Source organism: Eptatretus burgeri, chromosome 1 (genome assembly GCF_056783735.1).
Source record: "Eptatretus burgeri isolate ZD-2024b chromosome 1, Ebu_testis_v1, whole genome shotgun sequence".
Lineage (NCBI taxonomy): Eukaryota > Metazoa > Chordata > Myxini > Myxiniformes > Myxinidae > Eptatretus > Eptatretus burgeri.
In genome coordinates, this window is record NC_140961.1 from 107,451,021 (window position 1) to 107,474,393 (window position 23,373).

The 23,373-nt window shown below is 45.2% G+C and overlaps 1 protein-coding gene across 6 annotated transcripts in view; it reads right to left on the bottom strand.

The window, feature by feature from the left end:
* Window positions 1–23,373, bottom strand: part of LOC147035139 (myelin transcription factor 1-like protein) — a 731,493-nt gene that overhangs the window by 182,810 nt on the left and 525,310 nt on the right. For all 6 annotated transcript variants that reach the window (XM_085894260.1, XM_085894272.1, XM_085894282.1 and 3 more), the window contains exon 10: window positions 770–901. In XM_085894260.1, the coding sequence (XP_085750386.1) occupies window positions 770–901 (132 nt within the window). The remainder of the gene's footprint in view (window positions 1–769; window positions 902–23,373) is intronic.

Here is a 23,373-nt window from a genome sequence, read left to right on the forward strand (position 1 = left end):
TCAGAAAGAAATTTCAGGTACAATGTAGCCTGGTCTTCTCCAGTTTTACATGACACCTAATAGTTACATTGCTTGTTATCTCAGAGTGTGCTTGCTGTGGGGGTTGCAGCACCTTCGCCTTAAACAAATTCATGCTCACACATCATGAGTGAACGACCGTTTTTCGTGACGAATGAAAATACAGGACATGATCATTATAATACACCATGCAAAACACCATGATACCATGGTTTGTGATGAAGGGTCTATGTTTATTAGAATGCTGCTGCCAGTTTGTTTATTTCGGGAGAAACACATGTGAGATGGTAGTCGAAGGAAGTAGGCCTACACTCTTCACTGGACGTTGGGGTGCTCCCAACAAGTCTTGTATGTTTCAGTGCTCCAATCAACCTTGGACAGGTCACCACTCTATCGCAAGGTGTGTAGTTTCAAGTGAGCAGCTATGGGGATCTAACCCAAACCAGTAAGGGCAAGGCAATGATTCTTTACCCATTCCACCACCAATCACGTAAGATAGGAAGCATAACGGTGGTTTGACAAAGATATTCGTAATGAAACATCATCTTGGAATGGAATTTTCTCAGTCTATTCTTGACAATCTCTGATATGAAATAACATTTGCAATGTTTCCTTTCCCCTTTGTGTATTCTTCTCATTGACGTTGGTTATCTCTTTAAGGCATCATGTTTGAGTCATTTCTTTTTTCAATACAATGTTCTTAAAACACCTCATATAAAACCAAAATATCCACAGACGATGTTGCACTCACTCTCTGGAGGAACGCGGTCTTTGTGCGGGCATCCAGAAAGGCTGCGGTGGTGAGGGTAGAGACCGGTGGCATGTCCAGTGCCATCACAGCCCGGGGTCGGACATTTGCTCTCCTTCCTCTCTGCACGTAAGTCTGCAAAGGAGCACATAGCAGCCAGGAGCTTATTATATTGCCAGAGCACACTGCACGCATCGGCGCACAAGGCTTGCCTGCAAGAAACAACGCACCGCTGTGCACATGCACGACTGGCTTTGTTGCTAAAGGCCTATGCCGTCCCTCGCCGTGGACACACTTGCATTATTTAAGATCCAATATAACTTGCTTCAGGTGTAATATTGTAATGGTGGCAGAACGGTAGAGGCCACCATGAAAATGAGCTCTCCTAACCTGCAGCCATCGGGATTATTTACCTTACACCTTATGTCATGACGACATGCACCGATTTAGGTTCTCCGTGCCATAGTGAAACATTTCATGAGATACCTGAGCATGGATAAATATTTATGGTACATTATACCTGCATTTAGCATTGGACCTTTTTGTTGCACATTTATGTGACATCACAATGCATCCTATAAAACAAGTGCAATGCACACAGATCTGTCTCAATTACTGGATCAAAGCAAGTTGGATTTTGCTCCATTGAGAGATCAAAGACCACTCATAAAACCATTTGGCATTCAAAGCTCATCATTATTTTTGTGCAGCAGACAGGAAATGTACTTCGTCATGACAATCGTTTCCAAAGCTTTCTTGAAAGCAAGTGCTTCTAAAATGAAGCACCGGTGAAGTGAATTTGGGTGTATTTAATGTTCGTGTTGGCTTGGTATAAAGATAAATAAAATAAGTCGACATGCAGCCATTTTTATTTGTATTTTTTTTTCCTCAAAGCACATACTTGTTGGCGATGCCAAAGCCGCGTTCTCGCTGTGCCAATACAAGAGGTAAGTGGCAACCATGTCACTTTGGTGGGCCAAAAGGGGTCAAAACCATGGAATCAATTGAGACACGCCAGATTCAAAGGCAAAGTGCCTTGGCAGTGAGCTTTCTTTGCTATGGTGCCCTCGGTTAGTTTGTCACATCTCAGACAGGTCAGCTGACCTGGAACTCTTTCAAACACAAAACAGAACATCTCTCGACTGGAGGAAATGAGGAAAAACTTCAGACTGTGTTCACGCAGTGTGTGCAATGTTATGGCCATGGAGAGATTGCTGGAACATGTTGTTTCGGACTTGTTTCAGCTTATGGACCCAAAAATCAGAACCATTTTGGCAGAAGCAAAAACTTTTGGCTGCAGTCTAACACTTGAAGTCTGCATTAAAATTATCTGATTAAAATAAATCTGCATTTCCACGAAGGCTGGAAATCATATGCTTTATTATTATTATTTTTTAATGTAAAATATATCGACTACGTGTACCATGTAGAATTTGAATTTGTACCATGTACCATTTGAAAAGCATGTAGAAAAGGATAATTTCACTCAAATATTTCATGCTTCCTTTGAATTAAACAGATAAACAGAAAGTAGTGATATAAATTGATTCACAACAAATGATTGTCGATGGAATACAAATTTTATGATTGCAATTTTAATATAAAAAAAGAAAATATATATGAATCTTAGATTACTGAACAATGGGGAGAAAACAAAAATACAGACGGAAAAGTTTTACGTTCACTTTGAGTCTGGGAGGTCGGTGGTTCGAAGCCTGGCTGAGTCATACCAATGACTTTAAAAATTGTACGTGCTGCTTCCTTGCTTGATGCTCAGCACTTAAAAAGAATCGAGCAAGGAACAATAACCATAGGTTGACAACCATTGTGCAGGCTTGATGGGCCTAATGGCCTCCTATGTTGATGTTACTTGCAAGACAACTCTACGACAGCATGGTCACGAATCAAGGACAATCTGCAGTCACCTAACCTTTAGTCCTTGTTTCATGTTGACAGCGAAGCAAAGGCATTTTATTCTCGTTATTTTAACCAAAACAATGCTCTGAAGTTTGTACACATTATTTTTTTCATTCACACACTTCAGGTGCTTACTAGGGTCATGAAATCATGTTTGTAAGTTTGCATAAACGTTGGAGGTGCAGCCGTACTGATGATGCAATGTGCCGCATGCACCAGCACGCAATGGCCTACTCTTTGATGCTGGAGCACACTTTCAAAAGTGAAAGTGGTGACATAATTTCGGCTAATGCAAGAAGGTGTTGGAGGATATTTCTTGTTACAAAATGTAGGCTCATGGAAGACGAGGCTCAATGAAGAGTTCTTGGTGGGGTAAAAATGCATTCCATAAAACACATCAAGAAACACCACAGTAGTCACTTATGAGTCATCAAAGTGACCCCAAGGTGGTGAACAAGGCAATGGATTGAAGAATGGTTGTGCTTTTCACCTTGAAGAGAGAAAAAAAAAATACTTTTTTTCCCCAACATGTTGATATACTAGTATGGTGATGAGACAAAGATTTCCCATGCCAATTTGATTGTCCAATGAGATGATTAGACATGGACTCAGAAATCAACTTCCAGGTGACTAGCCTTACTTGTGTGACTACCTTTACTTAAGTTTGAAATTCTGTCACACTCCCACCCACACCACCCCCTCCCCACCCCATCTCCACTCCTGAAACCTGCCTCCCCCGTTCCTTCATCTCTCGAGGCAGGTAAAACACTGTTGTGTCAGAAACCTATCAGTGAGTGAATTGCCCATGCCTGATTCCATTTGCACTCAGGCATGCAGACGGTCCATGATTCAACCTCGTATGTGAAGGCCAAGAATGTGAAAATGTACTCTTTTCCCTCCAGAGGAAGTCAATGGCACACTTTTTTGAGCTTTCATTCTGTTGCACAATGAATTTGAAGCTGCAGTCGTGAGCGATCACCAGGCGCAGATCACAACTCTCAACAAACATGAGATTGGTGAAGCTGATCCCCCAGGTGAGGGTCTGTGGGAATCATACGTTGAAAACTCTTGTCCTTGTGATTTTCTCTATTTCTTTGCAGGGTATATGCTGTTCTATTCTTCGTGTTATTCAAGTTGAATGAGAATGTATATCAATGATAAATGACAGTTTGCAGCGTCTCTTTAAGTTGACAGCCCATCTATTTTTATATATAAATATAATGGAATTATTGACTCCTCCAACCCTGTATGCCACATGCATGCCCTTTTCTACCTTCCCTTTACATCTGTCTCATTCCAATATTCATGGCCTATTTCACTCCTCAGTGAAAACTAAAATTTGGAAACGGTTCCAGGCTCACACGGATGGAGGTGAGTACTTCACTGCTCTCCCTTTCCCAGCAGATGATTTTGTTGATATCTGTAATCTAAAAGATGAGGGAGGTTACATTATTGGGTCTGTTTGGAAAATTGATTGCAGAAATGCGATCTACAACCTCTGGTCACAATATAAGAAACCGTTACCGATTCGGCATAAATAATTTATGATGTCCTTTAAAAAAAGAAAAAGATATTTTAAGCAATACCATTTGCAGAATCAGGTTGCAGAGCTGTCCATAGCATAGTTTGTGCTCCTTCACCATATTTCAAATTCTTTTACAGATTCCCAGTGGGAGAAATCTCCACATGGTATTACCATGGACCACCATGGCATATGAAAACTGAATGTGAAAAACAAAAGTTATTCCACTTTAAGCAAGCAGACACTTGTGTTTTTCCACACTTGTCTGAGCACTATTGGCAACTCTCCAACAATATTTTTCTTCGTTGCACAACACTTAGCCTTAATCGGCCTGGATATAACATTACCTTCCCATGTCCCATGTTAACCTATTCTGACTTCCAATTTACACAACCATCTGGTTGAAACTTCTGCTCAAACAAATGTTGCATAAAAGCACATCACCATCAGAAATGTTCCACCGTCAAAATTCGGAATAGCTCCCATATAAAGGAGTATAGTATAAGACACTTAGACCAATAAGCTGAATTCACCATCCCAAGTGGCAATATTCCAGAAACAACAAACCACGCCAAGTCACTGTGAACTCCAAATAAAGGTTATAATGATGACACTTGCCTACTTCCTTGCTTGATGCTCAGCACTTAAAAAGGATCGAGCAAGGAACAATAACCATAGGTTGACAACCATTGTGCCGGCTTGATGGGCCTAATGGCCTCCTGCGTTGATGTTACATGCAAGAGAACTCTACAGCATGGTCATGAATCAAGGATAATCTGCAGTCACCTAACCTTTAGCCCTTGTTTCATGTTGACTACAAAATCCTCTTTTAAAACATTTTTGATACAAAAAGAAACTTAAACATTACTAGCGGAGTACCCGTCCTCTGCGCAATCTTGTTCCGAGTGTGCAACGTGTTCTTCTGACACAACCCTTTATTTGGGCAGTGTGTAGGCAATAGACCACTGCTTCGATCGCTCCCGAAAATAAAAAATAACCAAGGTTATGTACATGAGGCAAAAATATGCCTACTGCTTATGTGCATATATAATGCATTGTGGTTATATAGCTTGGATAATTCCAATTTCACTGGGCCATAGGTTGACACCAGAGGCCTGAAGCCTGAGGTCTATACGTACTGTCACCTTCACAAGGGTCATCACATCTACCGGCTCCATACCTTAAATATGTGATGATCCTTTTAACAGTCGCTTAGATTTTTTAGTCTGAACAGAAAACTTCTCGGGAGGGCATGGCAATTGTGAATATGAGACTTCTGAAGATGTCTTAGGCTTACACTATCACCAAAATGGCGGATGTTTGATTTTTTTTTTTCAAGGTAGAATTCCTGCTGTCCAAAACATCCAAATACTTGCTCCATTACATATACATTTATGTATGGAGATGTTCAGAAAACTTTGTCCGATTTCATTAGTGTCATACAGCTTTCGGATGCGTTCAGGTGAACTGGAGACAGGTTGAATATGAACTTGTTCTTTGCAACAACAGGTCAACTGAATCAGATATCCATTTGTCGTCATTGCACGACTGAAATGTTGTGTCAAAGAAACATCCTGCATAGTGCTTGCAAGAAAGATCCTCAGAAAACTTTTCCCCATTGAAATTCCCTGCTAGCCCAAAAGATGAATCCCTTTTTCTGTGAGCAGCTTGATGCCTCTCTCTTACATTGTGACGAAGTGCATCCAACCGTCCGTTCCTCACGGCATTCTTCGGACGATTCTTGTTGTAGCCTTTGTCTTGCATCCTGACAAATGGAATCCTTTCTTTTTCTTCTTGTGCTGCTTTTGGGGTTTTATTTTCTTGACATTGTAATGCACTTGGTTTTATTGCAATTTTATTTTTGCTGCAAACAATATATTTTCAAAAATAAATTTTCTCTTCATTTTTTCCCCCAGGAATTCCAGCCAAAGTATTCAACACTGATTTCTCAAGATCTGAATAGCTCTATCCCCACTAAATCGACCATTACCTGCAAATTTTATTTGATGACATTTTCTCGAATTAGGCCTCCTAATCGAATTATAGATCGCGAATCCCACCCTCTCATAAAATAAGAAAATGCCAAGAAATGAGAAAAAAAAATTTCTTTCACAACTAGATGTCATCAAACAAAACTCGTGCAGGCACAACTTCAGGGTGCCCTCATTAATGCCTGAAACTTTCATTTTCCTCGGTCAATGATACATACGCACATACAAAGAACATACATACATATATATATATATATATATATATATATATATATATATATATATATATATATATATATATATATATATATATATTGTTGTGGTTACCAAATTCGCAAACCACCATTCAGGCCCCTTAGGTGAGGTATCTCGGTAAGTGCATGTGTAGTTAGGCCCAAACCCGTTGTCTAGTGGGAATACATGTCATTTATGCGTGCTGCGACTCTTCAGGATAGCCGTTTTTCTTTTACTATCTTTATTTTGGACCAACCGCCATGATTACCACCACAACCACAACATCAACCACCAACCACAACGCCGCTTCACCACAACCGCCACGACCTTCACGTCACACCTCGCCACCATTCTTGCGCCACTTGTGGGCACCGATACTGGACTCGTGCAGGGCGCGCACCGAGCAGCGTGTTCAAAAACATCACGGATTTTGTGCTTCAAAAACGGATCAAAAACGACACACGCCCACTTTTTGCCGTCCAATCGGTGAGCGAGGGGCGATTTGGCCCCGCCTCCAGGACGATCGATATATGCAAATTTGTGGATCAAAACGCCTTCACGCCCACTTTTTCTCGGGCCAATGGGGAGCGAGGTGAAAGGTCAAAGGGAGGGGGTCAAAGGCGAAGTGACGGGGGGGGGGGATAAAAGGACCGTGTTCGTCAGTCAGGGGAGTGGAGAGTCGGAGAGTCCAGAAGTGGAGAGTCGGAGAGTCCAGAGTGGAGAGTGGAGAGTCGGAGAGTCGGAGAGTCCAGAGGCGGAGAGTAGGAGAGTCGGAAGCAGAGGGTCAAGACTTCGCGGGCGGTGGAGCTGCTCGTCGGGTGCGTTGGAGTCGGAACGGAGGGGACGAGCTGTGGAGAGGCGGCGACACCAGACGAGGGGGTGCTCGCGTCGTGCAGGGAGCTGCACCCGAGGGAGGCCGACAGCGCGACCTGGCCGAGGTGGAGACGCACACCAGGGATAATAAAGATCCTCTATACCCCGAGCATCAGCAACCCCCTCCTGTTTCCCCCCCGCGCTGAGATAGTGCGACCAAGGGGGCCCCTTTCCCACCCCCTACCAGACACCCTCCGCGAGGCCCGCGGGGTTGGGGCGCCATCGCCGCTCCGCGTCTCATCACCAGACGGGTAGGCGCGACCCGGTCTCGGCCTCAGGCCCGCCTCATCCTTGAGGGTATTCTTTCCTTGGTTTTGGGTATGTGTTGTCGGCGCCGTCTGTGAAGTAGAATTGTATAAGTGTTGCCGTGTGCTCGGTAGTCGGTATTAGCTCTGCATTGTCTTCGCTTTTATATTTGCTTTTTGTGTCAATGGAATTGTGTTTTTTCTATGTGCTTTTGGTGGAATTGAATATGTGTGCTTTCCGTTCGTCGCGAATAAATGTGCTTTATTGTTGAACTGTTCTCCCGCTTCGCTTCGTCATTTCTCCCATTGAATCCTCATCTTGCTTCACGTAAAGGGTTGGTAGTGGGCTGAATACGCCCGATAATTAATCGAACCGTCGAGGTCGACGATAACACCGCTCGGTTATTCTGATAGTACGGAACGGGTCGCTTAAGTGGCCCGTGTCCGAAGTCGACCTGCGGCGAGGTGCGATCGCCCGGTCTACCCTCCGCGTGGGTACTTAGGTAGGTCGAATTTGGCGAGCAACCCTATCCCACGCGGGGGCTGGTTGGCTCGATCGCGGTGAGACCGAAAGGTCCACCCGTGACTGGTTCCCGGCGTTAGTCCGAGAGGGTCACGACTGGATTGTCCGTCCGGTGGGCGACGTGCCGCGATTCGAGTTACGTGGCCGTCAGCACGCCGGCGGGCGCGAAAACCGCAACACTGGTGTCAGGTCGTGCGATACAAATTCATCGGCCTTCTCGCGGCAGTGGTATCGGAGAACAGGAAAACAGGCTCTCCTGTCTCCGGCTAAATTCACGGGAATCGGTCCAGGGGTGAGAGAAGCGACCCCCGATTCCCTCCAAATTACGAGCGAGCAAATTAACCCTTCACGAAGCAAGATGGCGTCTCAAGGCGAGCGGGAGCCAGGGGTATTAGAAATGGATGTAGAATGTGTAGGATCCATGGTCCAGGATGGAATCCCCGAGCAGGAAATGTTGATTGTGCAGGAACACGGACTCGCCCAACTGAACCCAGAACCTGAAATGGGTGCGGCAGCGGCCGCAGTGTATGACACCTCCCCCCCCCCTCTCCACCAAAACCCTTCCCCAACCCTTGCCGAAACGGCTCAGCTGAGTGCATCCAACATGGCCCAGCTGTGCGCCATGCTGGCGGCAATGAACGAAAAGATGAATGCGAAAATGATCGAAAAAATGGATGCAAATACAAACGAAATGAAAGACATGAACAAGCAAATGAATGAAGTGAAAACGACGATAGATACAAATACAAACGAAATGAAAGGCATGAACGAAAAGATGGATACAAATACAAATGAAATGAAAAACGAAATGAACAAGCAAATAAACGGAATGGAAGCAAACATGAAGGAGGAAATGAAAAAGTTCCGGGGTGAGACGCAGAACATGGGCCGATGCCTGCAGGCGGGCATGAAGGCCGTGACAAAGGAAATAATAGTTGAGACAAGGGAGGTAAAGGGTGAAGAGTTGGCAGAGACACGGGAGATAGTAAAAATAGAGGAAAGACTACACGAGGAAGACGGGGTAAGTGACGCACACACACACACAGAGGTAGTGGAGGACAATGGGGGTGAGCTGGCGGACTGGGTAGAGACCCAGTGCGAGCACCTGGATGGCCTCCTCCAGGAACGAGGGGAGGGAGTATGCCCCCTTGAGGTGAGTCACGACCAGGTGAGTTCGGTCGTGCTTTGCGAGGTTGAGAGGAGGAGTGCTGTGGACGGGTGCACGGAGAGCTTGGGGGGTATAGAGGCCCCGGAGACCCTTGTGGGGACACGAATCCCCAGTGTGGTTGTCCCGGTGTGTGTGGTGCAGGGTGTGAGTGCGTCCCCGTGTGTGGAAGCGACCCCGTGTGTGAGTGGTGTGGTGGCAATGGTGCCAGAGTGCGTGCTTCCCAGCACGCCGTGTGTGGATGAGGCACCGTGTGTGAGTGTCGCCGTGTGTGTGAATGAGGCACCGTGGGTGAGTGCCCTCGCGTGTGTGGATGAGGCACGGAGTGTGGATGAGGAACCGCGGTTGAGTGCCCCCGCGTGTGTGAGTGAGGCACCAAGGTTGAGTGCCCCGTGTGTGTGAGTGAGGCACGGTGTGTGGATGAGGAACCGCGGGTGAGTGCCCCCGCGTGTGTGAGTGGTGTGGTTTGTGTAAGGGAAATGCCACGTGTGAGTGGTATGGTTTATGCAAGGGAGACCGTGTGTGTGAGAGAGCGGTATGTGAGGGAGATGTCGGTTGGCATGCGGGAGCACGCAGCCGCGTCTCCCGGTGTGAATGTGATGGAGTGGACTGTGTGCGTCGTAACACGCAGGTATGCGTGGGTCGAATGGCGACGACGGCGACAGAAGAAAGAAAGCCGAGTAGCGGCTGTAGTTGTTTCGGGGACCGTGCCGGGTTCACCCAGCCGCGAGCACGAGGTTCGTGCTGTGCAACGCACGAGACCACCACGTGCTCGCTTGCGAGAGTGAAGTCCCGGTCCGGAAACGCACGCGGTGGATTTGCCGATCCCGCGGACGGACAAAGTTTAGGCAGGTAAACGGATTTGGACCGGACGGGTTCTCCACGCGATCGTGTGTGTTAAGCTCCAACGGGCAAAGCACATGTGTTCGCGTGGGGAACCCCTCGTGACGTGGGGCTTGTGTTTTTTTTATGCGCACGGTGACGTCATGGCTGCACGTGGGGTTGGAATCCGGCAGGAGGGGTATCTCTGCCGGATGGTACCGTCCAAGGAGGGACGAGGAACACGTGCAGCTGCATGACGTCACGGCCAGGTGCAAGGTGCGCGAGCTCTGAGTTTCCGCGCAGGTGCTGCGCATGGAAAAAAAAAAAAAAAGACAGCAAGCCTCACTTTCGGGTGCAAAGGATTCCTGGGAAAGGGGTGGAAGACCCCCTTACCCTGGGCACAGGATGGAAACTAGTTAGGGGGAAGGGTTAGCTTAGTTAGACCGACTTCATGGGGCAGGGGTAAGTCCTCATGGAGTCCGTGGAATGGATTAGTTAGAGGGATTGTAGCCAGATTTAGGTTGGGAAATAAAATGGGATTATTTGGAGACAGTGACAGACTTTGGATGTGTAGAGGGGACGTAGTTTAGCTACGTAGTGTTAAAAGGAACGTGCTACTAGTTTAAGGGACGACGTGGGAGCACGAGTTAGTTAGGGGATGTAGTTAGAAGGATGGCAGAGTTCAGTGGTGTGTGTGTTGAAGAGTTGAGAGGTGAGTACATGGTGAGTGAGTGAGGCCAGCGTGTCTGTGTGTGTCGAGTGAGTGGCGAATGCATGGTGTGATGAGTGATTGGGGGGAGGAGTGACTCCCGCCCAAGGGACCCCGGGGTCAGAGTAAAGTGAGTTAGCTGGGTTAGTCAAATTGAAAAATGGAGGTCGTTTTGTGGTTGGTGGGAAAGTAGGCTCGAGACCCATTTGGAGGGGTGCAGGAGCCCTGTTGACGGGCTTGGGAGCGTGGCTGCGAAAGGTGAGTATCGCTGAGTGGGTACCCCGGGCACCAGGCAAGCCGGCGGGGGTAGGGCATGGGCCCATGGGGGGGCGGGATAGAGTAGTGGGCACGGGTGCGCCTGGTTGGTGCGGGGGCCCGGGGCGCCATTAGCCGTGTGGGCAGTGTTGTGGGGACGGGTGACCCTCGGGAAAGGGGCCGGGAGGCCGGCCTGCCACGTGTGCGTTTCAGGGGAGGTGCCATGGGGGCACTCCCCGGTGTTAGGGAGCTGGTAGGCTCGGAGGCAGTGTAGTGCCCGGGGGTGCCATAGCGGGAGAATCGGCAGAGGGTCGTGCCTGCCAAAGGGAGCCACGTGTCCCAGCCAGGAGACCGTGTGAGGGCACGGAGAGAAAATTGGGGGGCGAGGCCCGAAATTGTAAGGACACCAACACAGGCGACGGGAATCTGGGTTGTTAGAACCAATAGTTTAAGCGAGAGGCGCTTGTTGAAAGCCCCGGGGTAGTTTAATGGTTAAATGGTTAGGGTAGATTAGGAGATGTACCCCTCCGCACCATCCATCCCCTCGCTCTCGTTGTGGGCCGCTGGACCCACTTTGGTTATAGATCGCCGAACTCTGGGGAGGCCATTCTGAGGCTTCGTTGGGCCTCGACACAGGACGTTAGCTCTCCCTTATTCCCCTCCGGGAAGGGAACGTAGGGGTTGGGAGTAGGCTAGGTGACAGGATAGGTTAGCCGAACAAAGACGATAAAGGGGGTTTGGGGACAATTTATAGTGGGGAAGTAAAAATAAAAACAATAAAAAAATAAGTTGGGGCTAAATTGGGGTTTGACAAATTAAGGGAGTGGGTATGTACAGTGACAGGCAAAGGCGATAGGTGGGAGGGAGACAGGTAGGTAGGTCCGAGCCCGCCTTCCGAGTGGCCAGCACCACCGCACTCCCTCCACCAACCTCCACTGAACGGCAAAGGCTGGCCAACTTCATCGGCTGGCCGTGTTTTGCTGCAAGGCAGAGGCCGGCTAACTTCATCGGCAGCTGTTGTTGTGCTGCAAGGCCTGTACCGGCCAGTTCATCTGCTGGCTGTTTTCTTCAAGGCCTGTGCCGGCCAGTTCATCTGCGGGCTGTGTTTGCCTGCAGCGGCCTTCTTCTGCGGGCTGTGTTTGCCTGCTGCCTTTGCCATGCCATGCCCACTGCCCATGTTCACCAGCCCCGTTCAATTTTTGCTTTCCCCCCCCCTGTTCATTTCCATGTGCGCCAGGATCCGCAAAGCAACAGTTTGCAAGCTGCGAGAACTGCCCTGTTGGCAGCTACAACACGGGCCTGCAGTGGCGGCCCGTGCACCGTGTTTGTGTTCATGCATCCATTCGTTGTGCTCATTGCGTGTGCCACTTGAGCTGGCACGGAGACTGCGTTTGTGCAGCCCATGCACCGTTGTGGTTCACTGCGTTCAGTTCGAAAGGGAATGCCTTGGACTGCGTGTGAGCAGCCAGCCACGTTCCCTGTCACCTGCATTGTTTTGAGCCAGAGACTGCATGTGGGCAGCCTGGCTCCCTGCTAACTGCTTTTCTTTTGCAGAGTTCAATGATCCTGGGCCATGGTTTAGTGTAAAATTTGTAAGTTAAGGTTAAGATGTACTGTAAATATGAGTGCGCCCCCGGCATGTATGTCTTAGCGCCGGCAATTTTATTTAAGTCGTCCGTGTGAGTGAGTTTGTTTAGGTAGTTACGCAGCCCTCAGGTTATTTATTTTGGGGACACGAATACCATGAATGTCGCACTCAGGGATCCGTAGGTAAAATGTACTCGGGAAAACTACACATGATGGCACACGAAAATTTGACGACTCGGGACGAGTCTGTAAAAAGGGAGGGTAGTGTTGTGGTTACCAAATTCGCAAACCACCATTCAGGCCCCTTAGGTGAGGTATCTCGGTAAGTGCATGTGTAGTTAGGCCCAAACCCGTTGTCTAGTGGGAATACATGTCATTTATGCGTGCTGCGACTCTTCAGGATAGCCGTTTTTCTTTTACTATCTTTATTTTGGACCAACCGCCATGATTACCACCACAACCACAACATCAACCACCAACCACAACGCCGCTTCACCACAACCGCCACGACCTTCACGTCACACCTCGCCACCATCGCATCACCACCATTCTTGCGCCACTTGTGGGCACCGATACTGGACTCGTGCAGGGCGCGCACCGAGCAGCGTGTTCAAAAACATCACGGATTTTGTGCTTCAAAAACGGATCAAAAACGACACACGCCCACTTTTTGCCGTCCAATCGGTGAGCGAGGGGCGATTTGGCCCCGCCTCCAGGACGATCGATATATGCAAATTTGTGGATCAAAAAGCCTTCACGCCCACTTTTTCTCGGGCCAATGGGGAGCGAGGTGAAAGGTCAAAGGGAGGGGGTCAAAGGCGAAGTGACGGGGGGATAAAAGGACCGTGTTCGTCAGTCAGGGGAGTGGAGAGTCAGAGAGTCCAGAAGTGGAGAGTCCAGAGTGGAGAGTCGGAGAGTCCAGAGGCGGAGAGTAGGAGAGTCGGAAGCAGAGGGTCAAGACTTCGCGGGCGGTGGAGCTGCTCGTCGGGTGCGTTGGAGTCGGAACGGAGGGGACGAGCTGTGGAGAGGCGGCGACACCAGACGAGGGGGTGCTCGCGTCGTGCAGGGAGCTGCACCCGAGGGAGGCCGACAGCGCGACCTGGCCGAGGTGGAGACGCACACCAGGGATAATAAAGATCCTCTATACCCCGAGCATCAGCAACCCCCTCCTGTTTCCCCCCGCGCTGAGATAGTGCGACCAAGGGGGCCCCTTTCCCACCCCCTACCAGACACCCTCCGCGAGGCCCGCGGGGTTGGGGCGCCATCGCCGCTCCGCGTCTCATCACCAGACGGGTAGGCGCGACCCGGTCTCGGCCTCAGGCCCGCCTCATCCTTGAGGGTATTCTTTCCTTGGTTTTGGGTATGTGTTGTCGGCGCCGTCTGTGAAGTAGAATTGTATAAGTGTTGCCGTGTGCTCGGTAGTCGGTATTAGCTCTGCATTGTCTTCGCTTTTATATTTGCTTTTTGTGTAAATGGAAGTGTTTTTTCTATGTGCTTTTGGTGGAATTGAATATGTGTGCTTTCCGTTCGTCGCGAATAAATGTGCTTTATTGTTGAACTGTTCTCCCGCTTCGCTTCGTCATTTCTCCCATTGAATCCTCATCTTGCTTCATGTAAAGGGTTGGTAGTGGGCTGAATACGCCCGATAATTAATCGAACCGTCGAGGTCGACGATAACACCGCTCGGTTATTCTGATAGTACGGAACGGGTCGCTTCAGTGGCCCGTGTCCGAAGTCGACCTGCGGCGAGGTGCGATCGCCCGGTCTACCCTCCGCGTGGGTACTTAGGTAGGTCGAATTTGGCGAGCAACCCTATCCCACGCGGGGGCTGGTTGGCTCGATCGCGGTGAGACCGAAAGGTCCACCCGTGACTGGTTCCCGGCGTTAGTCCGAGAGGGTCACGACTGGATTGTCCGTCCGGTGGGCGACGTGCCGCGATTCGAGTTACGTGGCCGTTCGCACGCCGGCGGGCGCGAATCCGCGACAATATATAAATATATATATATATATATATATATGTATGTATGCATACATACACATATGCTGTTACGTTTGTTGGGTGAAGAAAGGGGGGGGGGGGATGAGGGGAGTTAGATATTACCTGAGAACAGATAGAAATGTATGGAGTGGTATGGGCCGTGTTTGAGTAGTTATCCAATGTCAATGTAATTAAGTAGGGAAACGTAGTTTAAGGATTGTCTTGTTTAAATGTGAACCATGGAGACGATAGTGCGTGGCAATAATTAAATAGGGTTTAAGGTTAAGGAACTCGTCCATACAACCTCTTGTAATGTCCCCAGGTGAGGAGCCAAGGTGGAGCCTTGGCAACATTCAGGAAGGCAAAAAGGGTGAAAGTGGGCATATCTTAGTGAAAGGAAGGAGAGAGTGGAGGTATTTGGACACAGAGTTTCATCACCCCTGGAGGGGAGGAGCTTTTTGGTGGGATCTGTTCTTGTGAGAGGGATGGTGAGAGTGGGGGATTACACCAAAAAAGGTTGTTTTTGAGAATTTCCTCAGAGAGGAATGCTTTTGCCTGCCTTCTGTTCGTGCCAACTTCGTGTCCACTTGTCCGTCATCCTGCTAGAGTGTTCCTTGCCTGCTCACCTGTTTTGTCGCCTGCCTCATTGCCTGTTTGTCATGCTTGCTTCGAAGTCTCCACAGCAGCTAAGGCTTCATCCGGGTTTTTGTTCCTGTCCTCCCCACCCCATCTGATACCAAGTCTGGTGCATAACACCATAGGTTTTGTAATCTCTTGTATATAATTATTTAGTTATTTATTTCTCTTATAAATAGTTCTGGTAATTATTTTGTATAAGGTATTTTTTTTTTGTATACTGTATTTTTTTTTTTTGGATATTGTATTTTTGTATATTGTACTTTTTTTATAATTATTTTGTATAAGGGAAATAAACCCCTTAAATTAGGTGAAGGTTCTCATGTGTTTTCTTGTGATTCCTATGCTTGTGAGACACCTCCATTTGGGTTGAATACAGTGAAAGATCATTTTGGTTCATCGCGGGATTACCACCTCCTGCCGTAATGCAGTCAATATTAATTGATCCTTTGACACTGCAATACATGGACACACTTTCTCTCCATTATATATAATAAATATAACACAAAAAAAAATAACAGATTGAATGAACAAGTATGATACTGCTATAAACAGCAAAGAGGAAGTCTGATGAGGGAGATGCATTCAAACAGTACTTTTAAAAGCATTGTAAGGATATCCCAGTGCCCACTCATATGAATATTAAATCTTGCACTTCTGGTATTGAACAAACAAAATGGAGTAAGATTGAAACAGATCAAGAGAGAGAAAAAAAAATCCATCGGTTGAAAGACTGGATTGCACATCAAGGCACATTGTACCAAAGATGATGCTAAAATATGGCTTAGACTATGCAATCATACCCAGTGTTTTATATCAGTTTGAATCTTATACCTACATCTCAACCCTATGAATCCCATTTCCTACCTTATATTTCCCTGCCCCTTTTAACCGTGAACCAATTACCCCACACGATCCCTGAGAGAGAAGACATTGTTTCTTTGTGTGTTCCATAGCAGCAGTATCATAAAGCACATACTCTGAGTCCGGTTTCCTCTTCCTCCTATCAGTACGGATGGGCTCTTTGTTAATTTGAATAATTTTATCAATCTAGGATGATATAATAAATTCCACAAAAAACGATTTCCACCACAAAAATTTGAAAATACAACAGCCTTTGAGGATTTCTAATCTCTGATGTTGAAGCTCCACCTTCATGTGTTGTGAGCCTGTTTTGTTGCTTAAAGTATTCCTCAAATGTCCGAAGGACATTAAAACAGTACAATACCTGCTGAACAGAATAATACCGGCTGTACGATATAACACCTGCTGAAATGTCCACTCCATTCACCTATTCAACATAATACCTCCATCACCGCACACCCAACCCCATAATGCAAAAAGCTCTTATATTAAATAACACGCTATCCATGTGAGCCCCCAATTTTAACCAAGAGGGAAACAAAGAAGGAACATCATTGGCAAATGCAGCATCAAATTCTCTGCCACCAGGCAAAGCAAAAACAATGATTAAATGATGCACTGCAAAACCCAGCTTCCATATTAACATGGGCTGGAAAACTAAAAATGCTTCATTGCAAAGTACTGTGTTATTTTAAAAAAAAACCCACACTATTCCTTTGTGACACATCAATGGATTGCAGCAATCTTGAAGCAACAAAACGATGAGTCATGGGCAAGAGAGGCTTCTCCTGCACACAGGTGGCAAGGTTTAAATGAGAGGAAAGATACCTGCCCACATTTGAAGCAGAACTCACTATCATTTCCGACTTGGAAGGAAATTTGAAGGAGGAGAATTTAATACCACTGAAGCAACACAATCATCAGCTACAGCCAAATAAGTGGTTTCAACACGAACACTACCATACCAACTGCAAGAGGTATATGAAAATGCGACAATCAATTCCTTCTGCTTCGTAATCCAACAACTCACACAGCAAAATATTCTGCAACTCAACAACTGATTCACCAAATAATGGAACAGAATTTCTTCCACCACCAATCAACACCTCCACCAAAAGCACGAGGCTATTATAACCCCAACGGCCAAATCCACCGCTAAAACTAATGTTGACCATGTGTACATAGTACTAGCCAAAGTCAACCAGCATTATCTGACAAATCACCATCCACTGCAGATTTCACAAGAAGGCTAAAAGACAACATGAAACTTGAAAGAAAACTACCTGTGAGTTAAAAACCAGAGTCCAGTGGTAGAGTGAAGGAGCATGTTTTAGAGTCCAGAAAATAAGTTTTGGTGTTTCCACAACTTCGGCATAAATCTTCCAGGCTTCACGTTGCCATCTCCAGGAAGAAAAGTTGGCATGCATTTAAAAATGAGCCTGTCGAGGACGATTTCATATTTTCGTTTGTTTTCTTTTGTGCACCTGAAAAATCTTTACGATATGATCCCTTGACAGTCCAAGACAGAAAAATAGTTCATTTTACTTTTAAAAAGATAACTGTTATTTATTACAAAAAACTCGAAGGGCACTCAGTAGAGCGGATAGCTCCACCACAAAATGCCTGCTCCATGAGAACATATCGGGCCCATTACATTTTTGGGATATCATGCTATATATCGTTTTTGGCCCTTTCTCTCAATAGTGAAGAATAACTTAAAAAGTTAAATAACTCTCGAATCCAAATCCAGAATCCGATTTTCACCCAAACTGAATCGATTCGTCCATGTAACGCATCCAAACTGTCCACCAAGTTTCATCCGAATCCGTCAACTTTTTGAGATATCGTGCTCTATATTGGTTTCGCCCTATCTCTCAATGGTGAAGAATTACTTAAAAAATCATCACACCCGGATTCGGATCTTTACCAAAACTGAATCAATTTGTCCTTGCCGCACAACCAACTTGTCCACAAAATTTCGTCTGGATTCGTCGAAAACTTTTGAGATATACTGCACACAAACAAACAAATGAAATTGCTCGTTGAGCAAGGAATTGCTGGAATAACTTTGTCATATCTCCATGATCTCTGAAAAAACAAAAACCTGGAAATCAATTTGGTTCTTACAAGTCGATAGTGCTACTGTTTAATGAGTTATAGCACTTAGTTTGGTCATGATCATAACTTGGAGGTCAATCGGACTTGAAATGGCGTTTTTTTTCGCAATTTGAAATTTTTGACCAGACCCCCCTGACATTCGACCCCCGACTGCTAAGAAGGGTCTTGGTGTGACACCCCAAGGAGACATATGGTTGGATGCAATATTGGAAGATGCACATTTTGGATTTGGTTTGAAGTCAATACGACCATTTTAGCGGACGTTATTGCGAAAATAAGAATTTTGGTTTTTCGGTGATCTTGACCTTGACTTTTGACCTAAATTCACCAAAAATGACAAATGTCTAAGTTGGACCATGGCCGATGTCTGCACCCAGTTTGGTCATGATCGCTGAAACGGTGTGGCTGCTTCAGGGTAAACAAACACACAAACAAACAGACAGACAGACAGACAGACATACAGAATGACACACACAACCGACCAACATAATTGCAGAAATCCGAAGGATTCTGGCAATTAACAAATAAACAAGATGTCACGCAGAGTACGATGCTTGCAAAATCCATAAAACAAATTTGACCTCAAAAATAATTGTTGGTTGAATTCAATGACCAAACATGCAACTCCTCTTAAAATTTCAAGTGAATCAGATGAAAACTGGAAATTTTAGATTTTCAGCCTATGTTGACCTTTTGGTCTCTGTGGACCTCCAAAAGAGTTGGTGGTTGAATTCAGTGACCCAAAATATATGTCCTCTTCAAATTTCAAGTCAATCAGATGAAAATTGAGGATTTTAGAAGTACCACATTAGTTGTCGACCTTTGGCCTATGTTGACATTTTGGTCCATGTTGACCTCACAAATAATGGTGGTTGAATTCAGTGATGCGAAATATAAATCCTCTTAAAATTTCAAATCAATCGGATGAAAATTGAAGATTTTAGAAAAAGTAATTAAGTTGTTGAACTTTGGCCTGTGTTGACCTTTTGGTGGATGTTGAGTTTATAAATAATTATTCTTCTTCTTCTTTCGGCTGTTCCCGTTAGGGGTCGCCACAGGGGATCATCCGTTATGATCCGCATAATGATTTGGCATAGGTTTTATGCCGGATACCCTTCCTGACGCAACCCTGGTCGCCTCTTACGACACAGGGATATGGTACACCTATTCTAACCGGGGCATACACCGGGCCCAGTACAATGGTACTCACTTCGCCGACCTCAGAAGGATGACAGGCTGAGTCAACCTCCTGGTGTGTATTGATTCAAGCGGCCAACGGGGCTTGAACTTAGGACCTTTTGGATCCCAAGCCGCTACCCTAACCACTACGCCAACACCAGACTAATGAGTTTATAAATAATTGATTGGTTGAATTTAGTGAGCTGAAATATAAATCCTCTTCAAATTTCAAGTCAATCGGATGACATCTGAGGAATTTAGAAATCTCACCTAAGTTGTTGACCTTTGACCTATATTGATCTTTTGACCTTTTGAGCTCAAAACAATAGTCTTCTTCCATATGACAAACTCTATCATGTGGTGAAGTTTCGTGAAGATCGGTTTAAAATTGTGACCTGTAGGCTCAAACAGACCGACATAAAAACAGACAAACAGACAAACAGAATCGACTCACCAATATACTTGAAAAATCTTCGATTTTGCAAGTAACAAACAGACAAACAGACAGAAAGGGGTGAAATCATAACCTCCTTCACCTTCGGTGGCGGAGGTAAAAACTTGTTTTGACCGAGCAATCGCGAAAAATATTTATTTCTGCTGTGAACGATATGAATTTGTCCCTCAAAATAGTCGTCAGTGAAAATAATCACAATTATATGTTCCTTTAATGTACTGTAAGTTATGCTGAATCATTTATTGGATTCTAACTGTTCAGAAAAATATGTACTTAATACATATTATTTGGTCATCATTTCACTTGCTTAAATCAAATTGCTAAATACAAGCTAATAATCAAAAAATGTTTGAAAGCGATTTACTTTATAAACTTCAGAACATTTACAATTCAGTCTGACTTCTTATCATCCTGATCATCTTGATTGTTTTCATCAGTCTAAGCAGCTGCTACTTTAGTTCTCTCATTGCAGTGCTCATCCATCTCAAGATAACAACAGAATATTGACAAGATTGCTGTGCTACAAATTATCCATATCATGCCTTGGATGTGGTTGATCAGAGGAGCATCCACATCTTAAACTGTAAATGCATACAATGCATCAGAGGGTGCAGGTTACACATCTGGTGGCAAAGAGATGGAAAGAAGTGATTATGCAACCTTATCACATGTCCAACCATTTTGCAAATTTTCAAGTGCAGACAAATCAAAATCCAATGTAATATGTGATTATAATGATATATTTGTGCTTTTCATACACTTTTTGTCTCAATAACAATTAACCTTTTCAACTGCTTCTCTATTTTTTTTTACTGCCTCTTCTTACATGTAACTCCTGATCTCTGAGCCACCTGACCCTCCCCAGCTACGACAGGATGCAAGAGTTCACCCAGTAATCCAATTTGATTGGGGAAAAAAGTGCCATATTTGTGGAGTATTTTCCAAAGATACTGCTGTGAGAAGGCTTTGGGCTGGACATAGACTCATCAAGGCTGGGTCAGCAAAATGTTGAGATGGAAGACATCATTCTTCAATCCAATATATTTGTTGCTTCTAACTATGAATAAAAAAAGTCAATGAAATATATCAGCATTTCAATTTCATGTCTAGGTATCAAAGTTGGTGAAGTCCAAAGTGACTTCAGCACTAAAATTAAAGACACCACCACCTGCCACTGAAGCTTTTGAGAAGGACTGTGGAGAGAACATTACCAATGTATTATCCAATAATCATCTCTGGATCCCAATATGCCTGTTTTTAAATCTGTGCGCTCTGGTTTGGTCAATCGACAAGACTGCACAATGACTTCTTCCTGTGTCTTTTCCACCAGATGTGTCACTCGCTCCCATTGTTTTGCAGATAGTAAAGTGTGGATGTGACTGAGTGATTATGCTGAAAGTAAAGATGTGGATATTTTGCTGTCCAGCTGTCTTGCTCAATGATCTGTTGTTGCCATGGGCAAGACGAACACGACAATGAGAAAAACAAAGCTGGAGCTGCTCACAATAATGAAGAAAATCGAGATGATAAGGAGTCACACTGATTTGTACCCACTCCACATATGTGGAAATGAGTCATTTAATGTTGTCTGGGAATATAAACAAGACATTTTTGGATTGTGAGCATGTGTGAAGTAATGTGGTGAGCGTAACTGAAATGACAAGCAAATATGTTTATAGCACATGATTGCTGAATGGTGAGAGCACAACAGATCACTCAGGCTGACTTACTGTCCAATAACAAAAATATATGTGATTGCATTTCATTATCACTGCTGTTGATGAGCTGGTCACTTTAAAGAACGGAGCCTCACACTTTCCATAAAAAGAAGTCTGAGCTCATTTCTAGATCAGCGCAAATTATTGTTTCAGAAAAATGATAACTATTTTCAAACATATTATATATATATATATATATATATATATATATATATATATATATATATATATATATATATATATATATATATATATATATATATACATATTTACGTTTGTGTGGGTAGATGGAAGAATCTAATAGGGAATATAGCATTGTGTGGAGTTGCTTGGTCCATGGACGAGTACAAATCTTACGGAGGTTGTGTGCAATGCACGACATCGCATTTGTGCAACACCTGTGCAAAGAACTACATTGCATCTCGATGTGAGTAAGTATGGAACCTGTGAACTTCAGTGTTACGTGTCACCACACGAGAGGTGGTGCAGTGTTAATTAGCCTCGGGAGTAAGAATAAGTTCCCCAGTATGTGAATCCCCTCTGTGATTTTTCCCTTTTTTTTAATATTTCAAGATTGGCATTGAAGGTGGGGAACGCATCCCTGAAACCACAACAAATGGGCAGAAAGCCCCGCCGTCAAAGGATGACAACAGGCGAAGTCACGCCCCCGAGGGACGATTGATGGGTGTGTCGTCAGAAGCTAGCCAAATAGGAGAAGCCCCACCTTCCTGGGTTTGGTGCATGCAGGCCATGCCCCAGAGGCGGAGGAGATATATCGACGTGATCGAAGGAAGGCAGGTTGCGCATTTTAAGAGGAAGAAGGAGTTAGCTTGCTCATTTTGGGAGAGCCGTGATCTGTATGCTGGACATTTTGAGAGGCATCGGACTCAGTAAGCTTGTGCATTTTGTGGAGAGCCGTGATCAGAGAGGAGGCACGAGGTGCATTGTTTTGAGAGGCGAGAGTGGAGGTTGAGTGCATGCCGAGAAGGACGACATGGCCAATACTTTTTTGTTGAGGTAATTTGGCTCGCGTGGTCAAGTAAGACGCTGAACTTAAGCTTTGGTCAGGTCGGTGAAGGTGATGGAATCACACAAAGCCATTACATTGGGGCTTTGAGCCTTGATGTGGAGTGCCGCTCATAGATTGCCTGGCGTGCGTTCTTCCGCTACGAGAGAAGCGCATTGATTCCAGTTCAATAAGGATCAGCTCTCGGCCAAGCTAAGTGCAGGAATAGTAAAAAAGGAAGGTTTTTCTTTTCATTTTGTGTTCCCTTTGTCTGTATTTGAGTCTGTGTGAGAGGTGCCTCGAGTGTTGGATTTATTTAAGTTACTATTATTCTCATTACCTTTTGAAGTATTGGCCATTGTAAATATTCATTTATTTTCATTAAATGAATTCCTTTTAAGAAACTGGAGCCGTGTGCTGTCCTGGTGCAGTGCCCTGTGATGTGCTCCTCCTGGGTGGATTACCTCTCCACCATTACGCCTCATTAATGCATGCACATTAATCTCCGGGTATCGGTTGTAGCCTTCAAGGGAGAAGCTTTGCCATCTGTCCAGGTGGAGGCAACGCCCCCCCCCCCCCCCGGACACGATACAAATATATATATATATATATATAAATATATATATATATATATATATATATATATATATATATATATATATATATATATATATATATATATATATATATATCTCTATTATAATACCAAGCTTGCACACTGAAAACTCGGCTCGCCATCACATGATCCCTATGAAATGGCTGTGGCACTTAGCAGACATGCCGACAATGTTTGGGAAGTCTTGGCGTTCCA